A 16,519-nucleotide genomic window follows, 5' to 3' on the forward strand; every position below is an offset into this window, starting at 1 on the left:
TTCTCAGGTCGAGATGTCGACTTCTAGACATAAGTAGTGCTGGATAGTGATTAGGAGATAAGTTGTAAACTATGGGTGTTTAGCTTCGAACTAATACTGCTGATAGTAGACTTCCTTCTTGGCTTGGTAGCCCTCAGATTAGGTGTTGTTTGCACTGAACTAGGTTAATAATTCCTCTGTGTTTTTTACCATTTTGCTATTGTTCTCTACATATTTTTCTGTGTGATAAATATGTGTGATATCAGCAGATGATGTCAAGAAATTTGTCTTAACATTATTGTTTGAGGTGAGACATCAATCTCAACCTATGATTTGTGTTGGTTGTCACTCTGTAATTTATCTGCATGCAAAAGTTACAAATGAATGCTATTATTTTGTATCAGGATCAGATGTCATAACATCTGTCTTGATGTCATGTTCTGATGTTGGAACATCAGTATTAACATGTTGTATCTGCCAATGTACTAGAGAATTTTAAATTGGCATCAGAGTAGGCACCCTGTCAATTAGGTGAGCTTTAGGGAGAGTGTTTTCTAGTATTGTATGTCTCAGGAAAAGCTATAATAATAGTATTGTGGAATTCATTGGACAACAGGATCTTGAAGGTTATCAAGGTTATACGTCTGAAAGTGTATTTAATGGATTTGATAAGCATTGTTCAAACTGATCGTCACAAGTGGTGTGACCAATGATACTTGGGAGTTTCTCAAGTCCACTCATAAAGGCACATTCAAGTGTGTTGGTAGAAAATAGTGTGATTCTCTCTAACTCTATAGAAGGTTGATTCGAAATCTCTAATGAAGGGTTATTTCCAATGCTATTATGCATTATTATCAAGTTCTGGGAAAATAGAAGATCAAACCCAGATGTCAAGAACATCTGTTTTAACATCAGCTAGATCTTTGATGTTCAAGTAAATTTGGATCAACAAATATGTGAAGGCCTTGGACTTACTTTGGCAGAATGCCCTTCTTTCCTCTAGAATAAATTGAATGGGCCTTCTATCTCCAGATTTATTTAGGACTATGATCCTGATTGTGTACCTGTCTAAACAGGATAGTGATGGTCTTTTGTGAGCTCCTGCAATGAAGACTTAACTCACGTGAGTTAACTTCATCAAGTGAACATATATGTGAGAAGAAAAACAAAAGGTAACTATGTCTCAACTACAGGCTATAAAGAAAGATTGTTTGTACACTATCTTTAATCTGTAGTGTAGCGGTGAAATTTGTGAGACTAAAGCCATTGAATTGACTTAGCTTATATGTTTTAAAACAAATAGACAATAATAATATATACAATAAAAATATACAACACCTCTAATAATAAAGCACAAAAGTAACAAGCATTCACATAGGAAGTTCAAAATAATAGTATATACAATAATAATATCAACATAAACAAAGATAGGGTCAACCCCTCTAGATGCATCAATAATTTGATCAAAATCTTCAACAGAGTCGCCACTTTTCTGTAGCGGTGAAATTTGTGAGACTAAAGCCATTGAATAGACTTAGCTCATTTATTTTAAATAGATTCGCCACCGCGCTTTATTGTTTCCAAAGGAAATGGGAGAAAGAGCAAATAAAATCCACAGAAGTTTTTAAGATCAAAACTAATAAAATAAACAGAGATTTGGGTAAGGGGTTTGTTATGCAAGGGGAAGATTTTAAGCACCCCTCACATCTATGGTACTCCATAGGAACCTCTTTGAAAATATTATTATTATTGTAGCTGTTATTAAAAATGTTTTTGTGTTTATGGGTTTTTGTTTAAATAAAGTGGGGGTGAGAAAAGAAGGTTTTAAAAGTGAGCTCGGTAAGACATTGTGTCTCAGGCCTACATACCCCTTAAGTGTAGTAGGGAAGTCAGAGCTTTTGTAGTTCCTCTTAAAAGGAAAATAAAAAGAGCCAAGTGGCCAAAATCTTTTTGGGTGTTGAGCTTTAACAATACTTAACGGGTTTTTAAAATGTCAAGCTTTAACAATACTTAACAAGTTTTAATAAAAAGAGCCAAACTTTAACAATACAAGGCTAGGGTTTAAAATAAGTTGATTAAGCTTTAAAAATACAAAATCAAGGGTGGATTTAAAAAGGTTGAGCTTTAACAATACAAAACCATTTTTAAAAACAAGTGGGGTGCAAAGCTTTAACAATACTAAGCACAAAGTAAAAGCGATTGGAAGCGAGATTGAGTACCTTGACAATTTTAGTCAATATCATTTTCATTCCTTTGGATATTTCAACAAGCAACTTAAGCAATCGATCAATGGATACCTCAAGTGTGTGTGTGTGCACGATAACATGTGTCATAAAAGTAAACAAGTGAGTATAACAAAGAGATCAATGTAAACTCAAATGATGATGGGTAAAAGAATGTTTATACCTTTGGATCATTTCATGTGTGAATGAATATGATGGATGATGGATGGATATTTCATGCATATGGTTAGTATACAATGTATATATACAATGATAATACTATAAAATAAAGTACAAAGATACAAGGATAAAAATCAACAAGTATATGTACAAACACAAAGAAAGAGATCAAAGCAACAAGTTATATTAACATGGGGAAGCTAAAGGTTAAAGATTCAAATTAGGGTTTTTCAATAATTAGGATTTTAGAACCACGCCTAAACCTAATTGATTTTAAAATGATTTAAATACCACACTCTAAAGGAGAGTGTGTCTAAGGGTATATGGTATCATCCAAGAGACTTTAACCTAGCCTTAAATAATTTCACACAAAAATAACAAGAGTTTACTTGGTTAAAATATCAAAAAGAAATTATTATAAAAGCTTTTAAAAAGCATAAAAGACTTGTTTTTTTTTTTAATGACTAAATGAATAATATTTTTGGATATTTAAATTTTATTCATTAAATAGATAGGTTAAATGAGAAGCATGCAAAAAATCACTTAAAAATAAGTTGATTTGCTATTTTAAATAAAATATCATAGTTGTAAAATAAAATGAAGAAAACAAGTGTTATAAAAAATAAAGTTGGCCCTAGCAAGACTTGAACCCACGCCCCTTAAGTGAAAGGCTCAAAATATAGCTAATGAGCCAATGCTCTGTATTTGTTAAACAAATACGCTGTTGGCTTAAGATTTCGTTTAGAAAGAATATTCTTTGAAGAGTTAGAATTCGAAGGAAGATGGTTACTGATGACCATTTTTTGAGATTAAAAATGGCTACTGATGGCCATGTTTCGAGAATGATTGTTTGAGTTGGAACGAAGATAGTTAGAATTGGAGCTAATTCGAAGAGGGTTATCTTTAAGACTTAAACGTTTTTACGAAATACGAAGGATACTGAAGCTTAACGTATTTTCGTGACATTCTCGGTTCTGATCCCGTTACCACTCGTCGAAAGAAGATTCAGGCGGGAGGATTTGAATTTCGAAGTAGTCTGTGTAACCGCACAAGGACAGATGGCATCCCAGGGATTCTTGTGAGCAACGTGGCATCAGATTAGTGTAGGACCGTTAGGGTCGAAATTAGTATAAATAAGGGTCTTAATGTTAGGACTCCGTGTGTTCATTTTGTACAAATCACTCACAAATTACTCAAGTACCAAGTGTTAAGAGAAAGAGTTCGCTGAGAAATGTACGTATGACACCAACACCAGTTTAATACGTTTGTATTTCATCTTTATGCAAAGTATCTTTTTCAATATTACTGCTTTCGTTTACTTTCCGTCATTTACATTCTTGCACTTCTTTTATTTTGTTTTGTTTTATTTCGAAGCATTTAACTCTCTGCACTTTACGATTCTTTCACTTTACAGTTTTCTTGTATTTTTATCCTTATCTTACCCTTCGCCGGTGTTATATTTACGTGTATAACAAGGTGATTGTTAATCTTTGTTTCTTTGATCAATTATTTCTTATTTCGAGACAAGCCATCAATAGACATGATTCAAACTATCATAAATAACAAGCTTTTTGACTATGTCCTAGGATCAATCTAGTCGATCCTGCGAGTAACCAAAATATATATATTATAGTTTGGAAGACTAGCGGTTGTTTACCGGAAATCACCATAAACATACGCATGTAAATATAAATTAAAAAATGTGTTTTAAAGCTGAGTTGAACGTCATCTTCAACCTCCAGCCCGTGATTATCAGAGATTCAAACATGATCAAAACTTAACCATTTCCATAAATTCAAACATGCATCTTGTTCAGAATTCAATCACGATTCTAACCATGTATCATTTGTAAGTTTATTCAACCTATAACTCTCTAATTTCTGGAAAAAAGTTAAGAACCCTAAAACTTCAAAATCAAATTAAATGATCTACATTTCGAATAAATGGATGAAACCAGAGGGCTTTTGATCATTGAACAATTCTAAACACAGTGGTATCGAGTTTTAATCAAAATGGTACCTCTATTAATGAGTTTGATTTCAAGGTTTTACCTCTCAAAACTAGAAATCAAATATGATGTTCGAGGTATTACAGAGATGTTGTGATGATCCAAATAGATTCCTGGTACCTCAAGGATGCTAAATGAATGCTTGGAAGCCTTTGAATTTGCTTGAATTCCTCTACTCGACTCCAACTGCAAAACAGAAAAATAAAAATGTAAAACTATGTTCCAAGTGTTACAGATGTGATTCAATGGATTGGATAGCTTCTATATGTTATATAGAAGGTATCAAGATTGGAAGTTTGGACAATGTACGAGCCAAATGAGAGTTTGGTGGTTAGGGCTCAAGAACACTTAAAATGGAGGTTTAATGGTGATTTTGAGTTAGGGTGGTTTTGAGGGTGGTGAAGGTGATGGACAGCTTCTAAATGATGTTTAGAAGTTGTTTGGATGGTTGTTTGACACTCAGATTTCTCAAAACTCAAAATGGCTATGAAAATGCAAATGATCCAAAAATGGACTTTCAAGTGAGAGGGTGACTTTGAGATTTCTTGTGTGTTTGATGCAAGAGGCTTTGGTCTCTATTTATATGCACAAAATGTGGCTTATGCAAAGAAAAATCAAAGCAATTGGCTGTATGGATTTCAAATTGTGTACTTTTGCTTCTTCATGAAGAAATGAGAAATTTGTGGTTTCAATGGTGAAGTACAATGCTTTAAGCATGCTTGGAGAGATTCTTCTACATCTTATAAGGCTGCTTGTTGTGTTTGCAATACTTTTGGTGCAGAAGGAACCATGTAGTGGCTCAAGAGAAGTTGACTTGGTGTATAAAGCTTCTTTTTCAAAATGGAAGTCACCACTTTAGTCTTGAAATGGAAAGGATTATCGGATAATGCTTAAAACACTTGGATTATATCTCAAAAGCAAGTGTAATCTTCTGATTGTGAGGTGTTAAATAAGTTATAGGACATGTCTTAGCTTGATTCTTGCAGATTTGGATAAGCTTGGATCATGGTTCTTCATGTTCATGCAATGAAATTCAAGTGTTATGGTGCCTTATTCACAAATTCATAACTCTTAGCTCAAGCGTTGAAATTTCATTTTAATGGTCTCTTTGGAAAGCCTTTGCTACATAACTCAATCCACTTGTTTGTTATTTCTTCAAAATCCTTTTGGAACTAGGTGAAAATTGGTCACAAAGTTGAAAGAAATCTAGGTTAAAACACTTAGAAAATTTCTAAGTCTTTTGTTAGAAACTTTATGATCCCCTAACTCTCAAATGATTCACTTTTTCGGAAATATTTATATGTGACAAAGTTGTTCATTGGATCAAGATCTACAACTTTCATGTTGGAAGTTTTTTCAGTTGTATACTTGAAATTTGAAGTTAATTGCCCATGAAGTTATGACTAAAACACTTGAAAATACTCGGAATTTTTCTAAGTCTTTGAATTTTCTAACTTTGACTTTTATTGACTTTTTTATTCTTGATTGATTTTATTGATTTTTCTTGATCAAATGACTTTAATAATCATATGTTGATGATTTTGATCTTCAAAAGTCCATAGTTGACTAAAATTCTCAAAAGTCAAAGGTTGGCCTGCACAGTTGACTTTTTCCAAATGAACTGCATTCTTGTGGATTCCAATTGGATCAAGATCTTCTATTCAAATGAGTGATGTGAGTGGATTATAATGTTAAATTGAAGACCATTGAATCATGTTTTGAGCTATGGAGCCATGTCCTGATTAAAAGTCAACTTCCTAGATGAATTAGGTCAAAAACCCTAATTTGTGCACCAGATGAATTTGGAAGTTGTTGATCTTGAAGTGAGCTACCCTTGGACTTGAATTTTTATGGGGATAATCATTTGAGCACATGTGGATGTTTGAACTCCTTTGTGGGTTTAAAAACCCTAATCTTTCCCGAGCCTTCTGATTAATCATCTGCCTTCGAAAACAAGCAAAACATAATCCTTTTTTTGTATATTTTGTTAGCAAATGGTATATAAATAATAATTATGATGATGATAACCATAATATGCACAAAATGATATGGTATCTCAGGGTTAAAAACTGGGGTACAACATGCAGGATGAGGTAACCTCTATGAACTCCAAACTTGAAATCATGATCAAGTTTGTGAAAATGGTGAACAATTGATTCCAGTATGTTGAGAAATTCTGTAAAATCAAAAGATGTCTAGATATCTAAAAGGAATATGTTTTATTTTCAATGCTTTAACAAGTAAATGAAATATGTAGTGACATAAATCTATTTCTATTCAAGGCAGAGTTGAGTCAATGATGTCAAAAAACATGTCTCAACATCTTTCCTGACTTTAGAACCCTCATTCTGCTAATAGGGGCTTGAATTGAAAATGTCAATTCTATGAGAAAGGATGAGCATATCATGCCACCTTAATATCGAGATATGTGTATACCCCAAAGGTTGACCAAACAAGGGACAAAACATATTGAAGGTGTTTTCCTTTGCTTTTAAGAAGAAGACTGGTATATATTCTTTGACACTGGATGTTCCAAACACATGACTAGGTGAAAGAGTCATGATGATCTTTAAAAGACTAGCTATTCTTGTTGAGGTTCCCTTACTGAAGGAACTAATGACTAGTGTGATAATCATAAGTCAGATGTGTGACCAAAGATATTAAGACAAGGCTTATTGTCTGGTCACTAACTAGATGAATGAAGATACATAGGGGAGTTGAGTCTAAAAATAGTTTTTATTTGTGAGATTCCTCAAGAATACATTAGCTCATCTACATGTTTACTGGTCAAAAGCAAGATGAAGCCTAGTTGTAATACTGAAGTGGCAACACCAGACTGTTGACAAAGTTCTAAAACTTCCTATCTGGAATCAAATGAAGATTAATACAAGGTGGAAGGTTTGTCCTTAGATTTGTTAATGATTTTTTCTAAAAAAATATCCTGATTAATTCATATCAAAGAAAAATCAAAGATCTTCATCATCTCCTTCAAGATACCAAAACGATGTACTATGCTGATAATAGAGTTATTGAAGACTCTAGAACCTAAGTCAATGGTTCAGTTATGGAGAAAGGGTATGATGTCCAAGAAGATATTGGAACATCATCTAAGCAGATTGGCACTCCAAAGAGAGATTGATTCAAAAACTTGCAGACAGTGAATCAGAAAACTTCCAACACATCAATGTTTTCTCCAGAGCTCAGCTTTTTTTGTAAGAGAATTCATTATTTAGAGCTTGTATCACCTCTGTTTCAAAAAAAAATAAAATTATTATGGTGATTTTAGGAGTTAAAGTTATAGGTCAAGTCTGATAATTTGTTTCTTCTTAAGAAACAATTTATGTCCCGTGATAAAACCAAGTTTAGGTTAAATCTTATCTTGTGAAAAAACTTATTTCAATTTAAGATCAACCGGGTGGTAAAATCTCATAGGTTCTTGGTCAGCTTGTGATAAAAACAAGTTTAGGTTTGTGAGCTTAGCCTGGTGTTAAAAGCTCTCCTAAGTTCAAGACAAGTTCATAATAAAGTCTTCATTTAAAGTTTGTGAGCTTAGCCTGGTGTTAAAAGCTCTCCCAAGTTCAAGCTGATTTTTTGTATTCACATATTAAAAAATAACACCACCATTTTTAACATGATCCCTAAGGAAATGATGGATGATCTCAATATGTTTGGTGCATGAATGCGGAACTAGATTCTTAGTTAGTTTTATAACGCTAGTGTTATCGTGCTTAATTGGAACATAGTCGAGTTTTAAGTCGTGCTATTGTAATTATTATTTTAAGCATAATACTTGTGCACAAGAATTACTAATGGCTACATATTCGCCCTCGATGGTAGAAAGAGTAATGTTATGTTGTTTCATACAGTGCCAGGAAACCAAATAGTTTTCAAATATGTGACAGGTATCACTAATGTTTTTCCTATCTAATTTGCATCTCACAAAATCATAACTACAAAAACCCACTAAACCACACTAGTTACCGTTGGGAAACCAAATGCATGATGGGAGATTCCATTAAGATACGTCAAAATTATTGTTATGATCTTAAAGTATGATTATTTATGAGACACTTGAAATCAAGCGCACATACAGACACTAAACATAATATCAAATCTACTTGTTGTTAAATAAAGAAGAGATCTCAGCTACATTTTCATCTTTATCAGTTAGTTTGTTTGACGCTATAGGTTTTGATATTATTTTCGAATTCTTCATGTCATATTTCTTAAGTTACTCCAAGCAATATTTCGTTTGATTTTTGAAAATTCCACTCTCCATTTGCTTGATCTGCAATCGTAAAAAGTAGTTGAATTCTACCATGAAAGGCGTCTCAAACTCTTCTTGCGTGGCATTGGAAAACTATCTACACATATCTTCGTTAATATATCCAAAAATAATATCAATCAATGTATATCTGTCTCAAACTCTTCTTGCGTGACATTGGAAAACTATCTACACATATCTTCGTTAATATATCAAAATATAATATCAATCAATGTATATTTGAACTAAACTTGATATTAATATATAATCCCAATTTGAATAATTACTATGACACCTTTATAAAACAATTTTAATTTGTTCGCATGACCTAAATGTCAAAATCAATATTGTTAGATTGAACACTATCGAGAGTTTGAAGTCAATATTGTGTTTGAAGTCAATATTGTTAGCTACTCACAGTTGTGAGAGTTTAGCTTTTAGTAATTATATTCGTCTGGAACTGATAAACAAGGGTAGGATAGATCAATTAGTATAACTAATTGAGTTAATTAGGTGTAAGTTGCTTGTTTAAGGTTAAATCTCTCAAAAGAACTCCTTTTTCTTTCTTTTTTGCATTTTCTCATCATGTAATGTTCTCATAATGATTTTTAAAAAAAAGTTGACAAAAAAGAAATGAAATACTCATGTCGTAAATACTTGTGCTAGAGAGAATGCTGAAAGCAAACTTGGAAGAATGTATTTTCAAAAAACAATTAAACAATAATGTTTAGACACTTCCAACCTGTTTTTGAAAATTGTAAGAGATGGTGAGAAAAGACACAAGAGTGCCCGATTATTCTTCAGTTGAAGTGAAAATAAAAGCATGAACCATATTAACTAAACGGGTTCTAAGTAACCAGTTTTAGGAAAGAAGGTGAACACTAAACCATATGTGCAGTTAATGGTGCAAACACTCTAACAACCAAATGAGGGCTATGCCATAAAACAATTTAGCTTCATTTTTACTATCAATTAAGAAAATCAATTTCCTTTTCATAGCTTTTTATTTTAGGTAGAAATTTCTCTAACAGATTTATCATTTTGGAGAAGTAAAATCACAGCAAAGAGGAATTATACACAAGTAGATAAGATTTCCACCATAAACCTGATAAAATATATCAATTTTTACAGAGTGTTCACATTGGAGAACTTTGGCCCTATAAAATTGTCGAAAAATTGCAAGCTAACCCCACACAAACTTTAATCGGGAGAAGAATAAATGATTAGACAAATAAAACAGGAATTCCTGAATTTTCTATTATTTTAACCAACCAACTTATGCTATTCCTAACAGTAAATTTACATACTTTTCGCATCCGCTTTTGATGAAGGAAGTGTTCCAAAAACTTTATCCCATAGTTTTGAAGTGATCCCAAAGCCCTTATCCTGGATTCGAAAGTGATGGTTCAAGTGGTACTTCTGCAGAAAACCAGGGAAAGATGATTAGGCTTGTATGGCTCACAAGACGGAAATAACTGTCAGTAAATGTATTAGCAGAGTTTTAAATAAATCTGTCCAAGTTATTTCATCTTTCACCTTTCCTTATCAATAGCATGTTTAGGAAGATACAATGATAGGAAGAGACAAAATTATACCCAAGTTTGAAGGGTACCCCCAAGCAGGACATGTGAATGTGAAAAATGAAATTATTGTGTTCCCAAAAAAGGATGATCTAAACTCCTTGAGAAACTTGACCATGTGCCATGTTTTGTGACTGTTATTTCAAAAGGCTGATAAATATTATTGAAAAGAGGGTGGGAAACGTCTATATTCACATTTTTTATTTAAATTATAGAGAAAATCAGAAAAACTAAAAGAGAACTATTAACAAAAATCTTGAGATTAACGAATTGGATAGACACATGGTCTTTGATAGAACATTATGACGTAATTTGATCCATGTAGCCAATCCCACTTATCGGGATAAGGCTTGGTTGTTGTTGTGAAGAGAAAGCCAGAAAGAAGGCAAGAAAAATAACTATTGCACCAAATGGTTACATACACATATCTAGGTTCAACGTCCTTCAGTTTCTACTGAAATTAAATACTTAACTACTAGAACAACTAACTTTGATCAGCTAATATCAGGTAAATTATACAGCCATTATTATCCCTTTCATTGATTTTGATTAGAACAATATGATTTTGCTAAGAATAATATTGGAGTAATGAATGGTAATTTAATTGACATCCACAGTTAAAGGAGGGAGGTAAGTGTTTTTACCTTGAGATTACGGGGAACTTCGGTCCTTGGCTGACCATGGTGCAAGTAATAATGGGTGCAATCGTATATTACATACCCCAATAAGCCGCCTCCAAATAAAGCAGGAGCAGTTGAAGGGGTGGAAAAGAGCTTCACCGTGTTCCAGAACTAGAGACCGACATACAAAAACATCAACATCACTTCATGGAACCTTAAACTATGTGTGCAAAAGTTATCTCTGAACCTTACCAATATTGACATATCACATATCTACATTCAGAATTAATAGAAGTATCCTATAAAATGGCAAAAAGTTTTTTACATTTTCAAAAGAAAGCTACAAATTGAGTTATACACGACGGGAGCATCTGTCCTGACCTGAGTCAAGAAATCCAGATACAACAATTTCTTTGTTTTTCTTAAGCTAAGGTGTAGCAAGACCTTAAATTATTATTTGACTAATCATTCTTTTCCAGCATGAAATTAAATACAATTCCAACTATAGTGAGGATCTTATCCGCCATTCTTATATGTTACTCTGCTTTAAAAATGTTCTGCTTCAAACTTCCAATGATGTACCCCTAGTGGTGACTTTCCTTCCAAATCATTTTATTAAATAGTGGCATGTAGTAATGCAATAAAAAATAATCAATCTAAAACTGATGCTTTAAATAACCATTTGACACACTTCCCAAACTTTGATGTGACACTATTTAAAGGAGTAATTGGATGAAAGAATTGTTGTAGGAAAAACATTAAACATGATTGGTGAGCTACCCAAACTGAACGATTTTAAAAAAAGAATGACCAACATTAATAGATTTTAACAATATAATAAAAATATACAAGGACCAAAACCTTAAGCCATACTTCTAATAATCTAATTAGATTGGAGACAGTCTTACGTTTTTTGGACCTAACTCAACCTTAGAAGATCGACTAGTAAGGTGAGGATTGTTGAGGTTTTAGAAGCTCTACTTTGACTATATCACAAGCCTATGCAAGACTTGAATTTTCTTAGTAGAAGGGGAAAAATCTAATTACTCTTTTGGTCATTCCAAATTCCTATTAGAATTCATGGTAAAAACTAAAAACTTAGATGAAATCGCAAGATTTATTCACAGCCAATATTGGAAAATGCAGCATAAAATATGGCAAAAAAAATAGATACCGGGAACAATAATATAGCTGTTGCAGCAGGGGGGAAAACAAGTCTCAAACCATCCATGGGGTGTTTGTGGTGGCAGCCATGTAGAAGATAATGCAAGGTATTTCCCCTAAAGCAACATTTAACCAAAAAAAACATTACAGAATAATCTTTCAGTGTGATTAAAAAACAACGAGCTGTTACTCAAAGCAGATATGGTTCAAGACATGCAAAACCTAATGATTAATGCTAGCAACACATTCTTGTAAAAATGTTGTTTATTAATGGGTAAAATTCCTATTGAAGTCCACTAAATCATGCCAGTGCCACTTTTTCTTTGGTGGGACACACTCTGCCTTTGGGCAAAGCAAACCAACATGTATTCTATTACAATAATAGAGCATGTTAGGGAATGTGTTGCCAACATTTCTCAAATCAAATTATAATTTCATGCTATAGAAACAAAAGGGAACACAGAGAGATCTAACCAGTAGGTCTTTGTTTTAATGTGGAAAAGAAAACGGTGCAATGTGTACTCAAGCAATGTCCACACAAGAATGCCAAGAACCACCATCAGAGCTATATGAGGACAGCTGAGGCCCATTTGTACAGAGTTATATACAAACCAACATACAACGGGAAGCCAAATGACTGGTATTGCCCACCAGACTGTGAGGGTCAAGAACTGTTCCAAACAGTAATGAGTCAGGAACACATGATATTCTAAAATGTATAGAACATAAAATTCAAAATCCCCATTTGCTTGAAATGTGATTATTTGTTAAAAGGATAAGATAGCACCATGATCTCTATAGTTGCAACATGCCAATCAAACTCAAAGGAAATTTTTATCTAAAAGCTATATACCAAAAAATTTAGTCATTAGTATAAACTAGAAATACACGGAAACAAAATAAGATTAGGAGTGATTATTCAGGGAGAAACTTAGATTAGAGACTATTCACGACAAGGTAACTGAAATTCGTCCTGTGAAGTTTCATCTGTGAGAAGAGGGCCAATAAGAGCTAAATGATAGAAAGTAGAAATGTAGAAGATATAGTGAAATTAAAATTTTGGAGGAACTATGGTCATAGAATTATTTTGAAGAAACCATTGAAAAAGACCTTGCTCTAAACGGTTTCATAGTTTACCGAAAACTCGGTTTATTATAAATCTAGTATCATCAATTGGTCTGCCTAGCCACCCCCACAAAGTGATACAAGGCTTGGCTACTTTGGAAGTGTTTAATGACATACCTCCAGAACCTCATTTTGAAAGAAACGGGGGCCTTCCTTGCTAACAATGGGCTGATGAACCCACTCTTCATAAGCTTCACCAAGATGACCAACCTGTAGAACACTAAAAATTTGCTCAGGTTCTTTGAATATTACTTGGTATACGTACACAAAGTACAAACTATCCACTTGTTATCACTTATCACAACAGAAGTTCACACATAAACTTAAATGAAAACTATGCAACATTTGAAATCTAATACACGGAGACCATTTTTGAAAGAGGATCTTTAAGGGTTGAGCCCGTACCTGGAAAACAAGGGCCTTATTCAAATCAACTACAAAGTTCTGGGCAACCATCTTGGTACTGAACTCCAAAAATAAGAAAGTGTTAAACTCTTGTCCCGAAACTAGTTCAACGACAAAAACAACGATGTTGCAAAAGCATTATATGAAACACAAAATGTATTAGGAAAAAGCTAGGAACATGACCTGCCGTTCTAATGACATCAACTATTTTGACCTTTTTCTTAGGAAAAAGCCACAAGAAAACAAAGTATTTTCATTGCTTCAGACCAAAGCTAACGTACCAAATTTTAATTAATTCAATCAATCCCATAAACACCCTTACAGCCACCAGAAAAGACCACAGTCTTATCCATCATACTATAAATAAATACCAAACTTTTCACTCCTCATCATAACATCATACAAAAAAAAAAGTAATCATTTCACATGCATACACAGTGAAAAAAATACTGCTTCAGAAAGAAAAAAAAAACAAATAATTGAAACTTCCTTTTTCTAAACCCTCATCATTACTTGAAATAAAAAATAAATAAATCCCCTAGTGAGTGAATACAGAACAGAAATATAAGATCATATCGATGAAGTGATTAGTAATATATGAAGCTCGGACACCTAAAACATCACCCCGACTTTGACACCTGGATATCAGTGATTACTAATCTATTTACTAATCTACGAAGTACTGACACCTGAAACACAACACCAAACAACGATACTTATATGTCAACACCAGTGATTACTAATGAAGCACAGACACCCCAGACACGACACCGATACAATTTTTTTCCGAGTTTTCGGTGCTACAGACTTCCTAATGCAATCAGCTACAAACTATATCATACATCTACAAACAATCCAACTGAGCAGTGAAATGAAGTAGCGAAACTCTAAAATTGTCAAAATCAAAACACTCAACCACACTCGAAATTGAATTTTCAGTAAACAAATCCATCACACGAAGCAAATTCACTACTGAAATAGCTGAATTGAAACGCTGAATCAAGAGCAAAACTAGATCTAGAACTCGGAACTGAAGTTGACAAAACTAACCGAACAGTGGAAGACGACAATGCAGGTAAAATTCAAAACAGCAGAAGACGGCAGTAGAATCGTGCAGACTTTATCACTGATCGGAGAACTAAGAAGCACCGTAGACCGCCGCGGAAACCACCGTTTGAGTTGAGTGACCGCGCCGTTCCGTTTTCCACGTTGAGCTATGGAAAAGGATTGGGGATAGTGTTTGCGTGTTGTGGTGAGTGATCGATTAGTGTTTTTGGGGCATGCATAGATGATCTGGACCGTCCGTTTTTGTGGAATAGTAAGGAATAAATTCTGTGGGCGATGGAATCTAGCCGTTGACAGTCTGGCAATTGGGTGTGGTTCGGGTAAATGGGGGCTCATGTGTTTTCGTAACGTGGAATATATTGGACTTTGATTTCATTTTTGTATTTTTACAAAACAATGCTATTTTTATAAAAATAAAAATAGAAAAGAGAAATTCTAACTTGTGTTCTTACTATTAAGAAAATTGTGCATCTATGTTAGAGAGAGAAAAAATCTCAATCCATCCATTGATACTATTGTTTATCTTGCGAAATCTCAATTATATTTTTTGATTTCGTAGATACATATTTGAAAGTACTTTTTATTTAAAAATTTTGATTTTTCTTGTAGGTACATCGACGTAAGCGGTAAAAAACATAGTGAACATTGGAAAAATTCAAAATATTTTAGTTCAGTAAATCTTTTGTCGATGTATATACAAAACGTGTTTAAAATAGAGTGTTCCGTAGATGTACCTACGGAACTTTCTGCTATATTTTAAATCAATGTTATTTCATTCCAAAACTCTAATATTTTTAACAAAAATGGAACATCAAATTATAGGACATCATAGTAGTGCAATTTAAAGGCAATGAAATATGATACAACAAAATAGTATATTGTGTATATCATCTTAATAGTGTCTAATACATAATCAAAATAAAGTGCAAAAATGTAATCAAAATACAGACATCAATAAAATCACAGACATCATTATTCTGTGTGTTAGACATCATCTTCATCATCTACCCTGCCTCTGGCCCCGCCTCTTCGTCCACCACGTCGTTTGTTGGTTACTCTACCTCTACCGTCAAGTGCCCCACATGTAGGGGTGATCAAAACCAAACCAACCCAATAGAAAACCGCAAACCAAACCAAACCAAACCGAAACCGCAAAAAACCGCATTTGGTTCGGATTAGTTTGGGTTATCTTTTAACAAAATCGCATGGTTCGGTTCGGTTTGCGGTTTGTATTTTATAAACCGAACCAAACCGAATCAAAACCGCATTATGTTACAACCTAACTTTTACTTAACTCACATTCAACCCAAACTTAAATCTATAATACCTTAACCTTATGATTACGAACAATTTTCTCATCCTTACACATAATTTTAGTCCCGATCTTCTCAAATCTCTAATAGCATTATCGCGTCTTCTTTGCCACATACATCTTCCCTCTTTTTCTATAATATCTACTCTCTTATATTCTTTCTTTTCACCTTCTCATTTTTAGGCAAATGTTCCCTATTTCAGTTTCGTTTTTATCGCACATCTTCTTCTCTAATCTCTCAACTCTTTTGTTTTTTTGTTTTCACCTTCACTAATCTCTCGTATCTTCTATATTTTTGTTTCATTCTAATAATTTTTATATTGTTTTATATTATTATTTTATGTTTATTATTCCACTTTTGCCTAATTTAATTTTTACATATTAAATAGAAAGTTATTGTCAAAATCTGACGAGTTTTGTTGTTATTTAATAGTGTATGAATGTCTAAATACAAAGATATGTTATCATCTATATGTATATGAATGGTTCAATAAAATATTTCTAAAAAACCGAACCAACCGCACCGAACCAAACCGCATTAGGTTGGTTTGGTTTGGTTCGGATTTTTTTAAAAGCCAACCGAACAAAACCAAAC

At 33.3% G+C, this 16,519-nt stretch overlaps 1 protein-coding gene across 2 annotated transcripts; it reads right to left on the minus strand.

Annotated features, from left to right (window-relative positions):
- Positions 1 to 9,724: 9,724 nt before the first annotated feature.
- On the minus strand, positions 9,725 to 14,884 carry LOC131638229 (dihydroceramide fatty acyl 2-hydroxylase FAH1-like). Of its 2 annotated transcripts, none has more exons than XM_058908775.1 (7): positions 14,598 to 14,884; positions 13,548 to 13,605; positions 13,260 to 13,352; positions 12,492 to 12,688; positions 12,028 to 12,133; positions 10,878 to 11,024; positions 9,725 to 10,072 (listed from the first exon to the last, which is right to left on the minus strand). In XM_058908775.1, exons 2-7 carry the CDS (start codon positions 13,596 to 13,598, stop codon positions 9,953 to 9,955), a joined length of 714 nt encoding a protein of 237 aa, XP_058764758.1. In that variant the 5' UTR covers positions 13,599 to 13,605; positions 14,598 to 14,884; the 3' UTR covers positions 9,725 to 9,952. The 2 variants fall into 2 exon arrangements, with proteins under 2 accessions (XP_058764758.1, XP_058764759.1); XM_058908776.1 differs by lacking the exon at positions 14,598 to 14,884 and adding an exon at positions 13,731 to 13,826.
- Positions 14,885 to 16,519: the final 1,635 nt, after the last annotated feature.

Source organism: Vicia villosa, unplaced genomic scaffold (genome assembly GCF_029867415.1).
Source record: "Vicia villosa cultivar HV-30 ecotype Madison, WI unplaced genomic scaffold, Vvil1.0 ctg.002224F_1_1, whole genome shotgun sequence".
Taxonomy (NCBI): Eukaryota; Viridiplantae; Streptophyta; class Magnoliopsida; order Fabales; family Fabaceae; genus Vicia; species Vicia villosa.

Coding starts and splice junctions, on each gene's coding strand:
- LOC131638229 (XM_058908775.1), bottom strand. CDS start 13,598: ATGGTTGCCCAGAACTTTGTAGTTGATTTGAATAAGGCCCTTGTTTTC. Junction 12,689..13,259: donor TTCAAAATGAGGTTCTGGAG/GTATGTCATTAA, acceptor TGTTTGGAACAG/TTCTTGACCCTCACAGTCTG. Junction 12,134..12,491: donor ATTAAAACAAAGACCTACTG/GTTAGATCTCTC, acceptor ATGTTGCTTTAG/GGGAAATACCTTGCATTATC.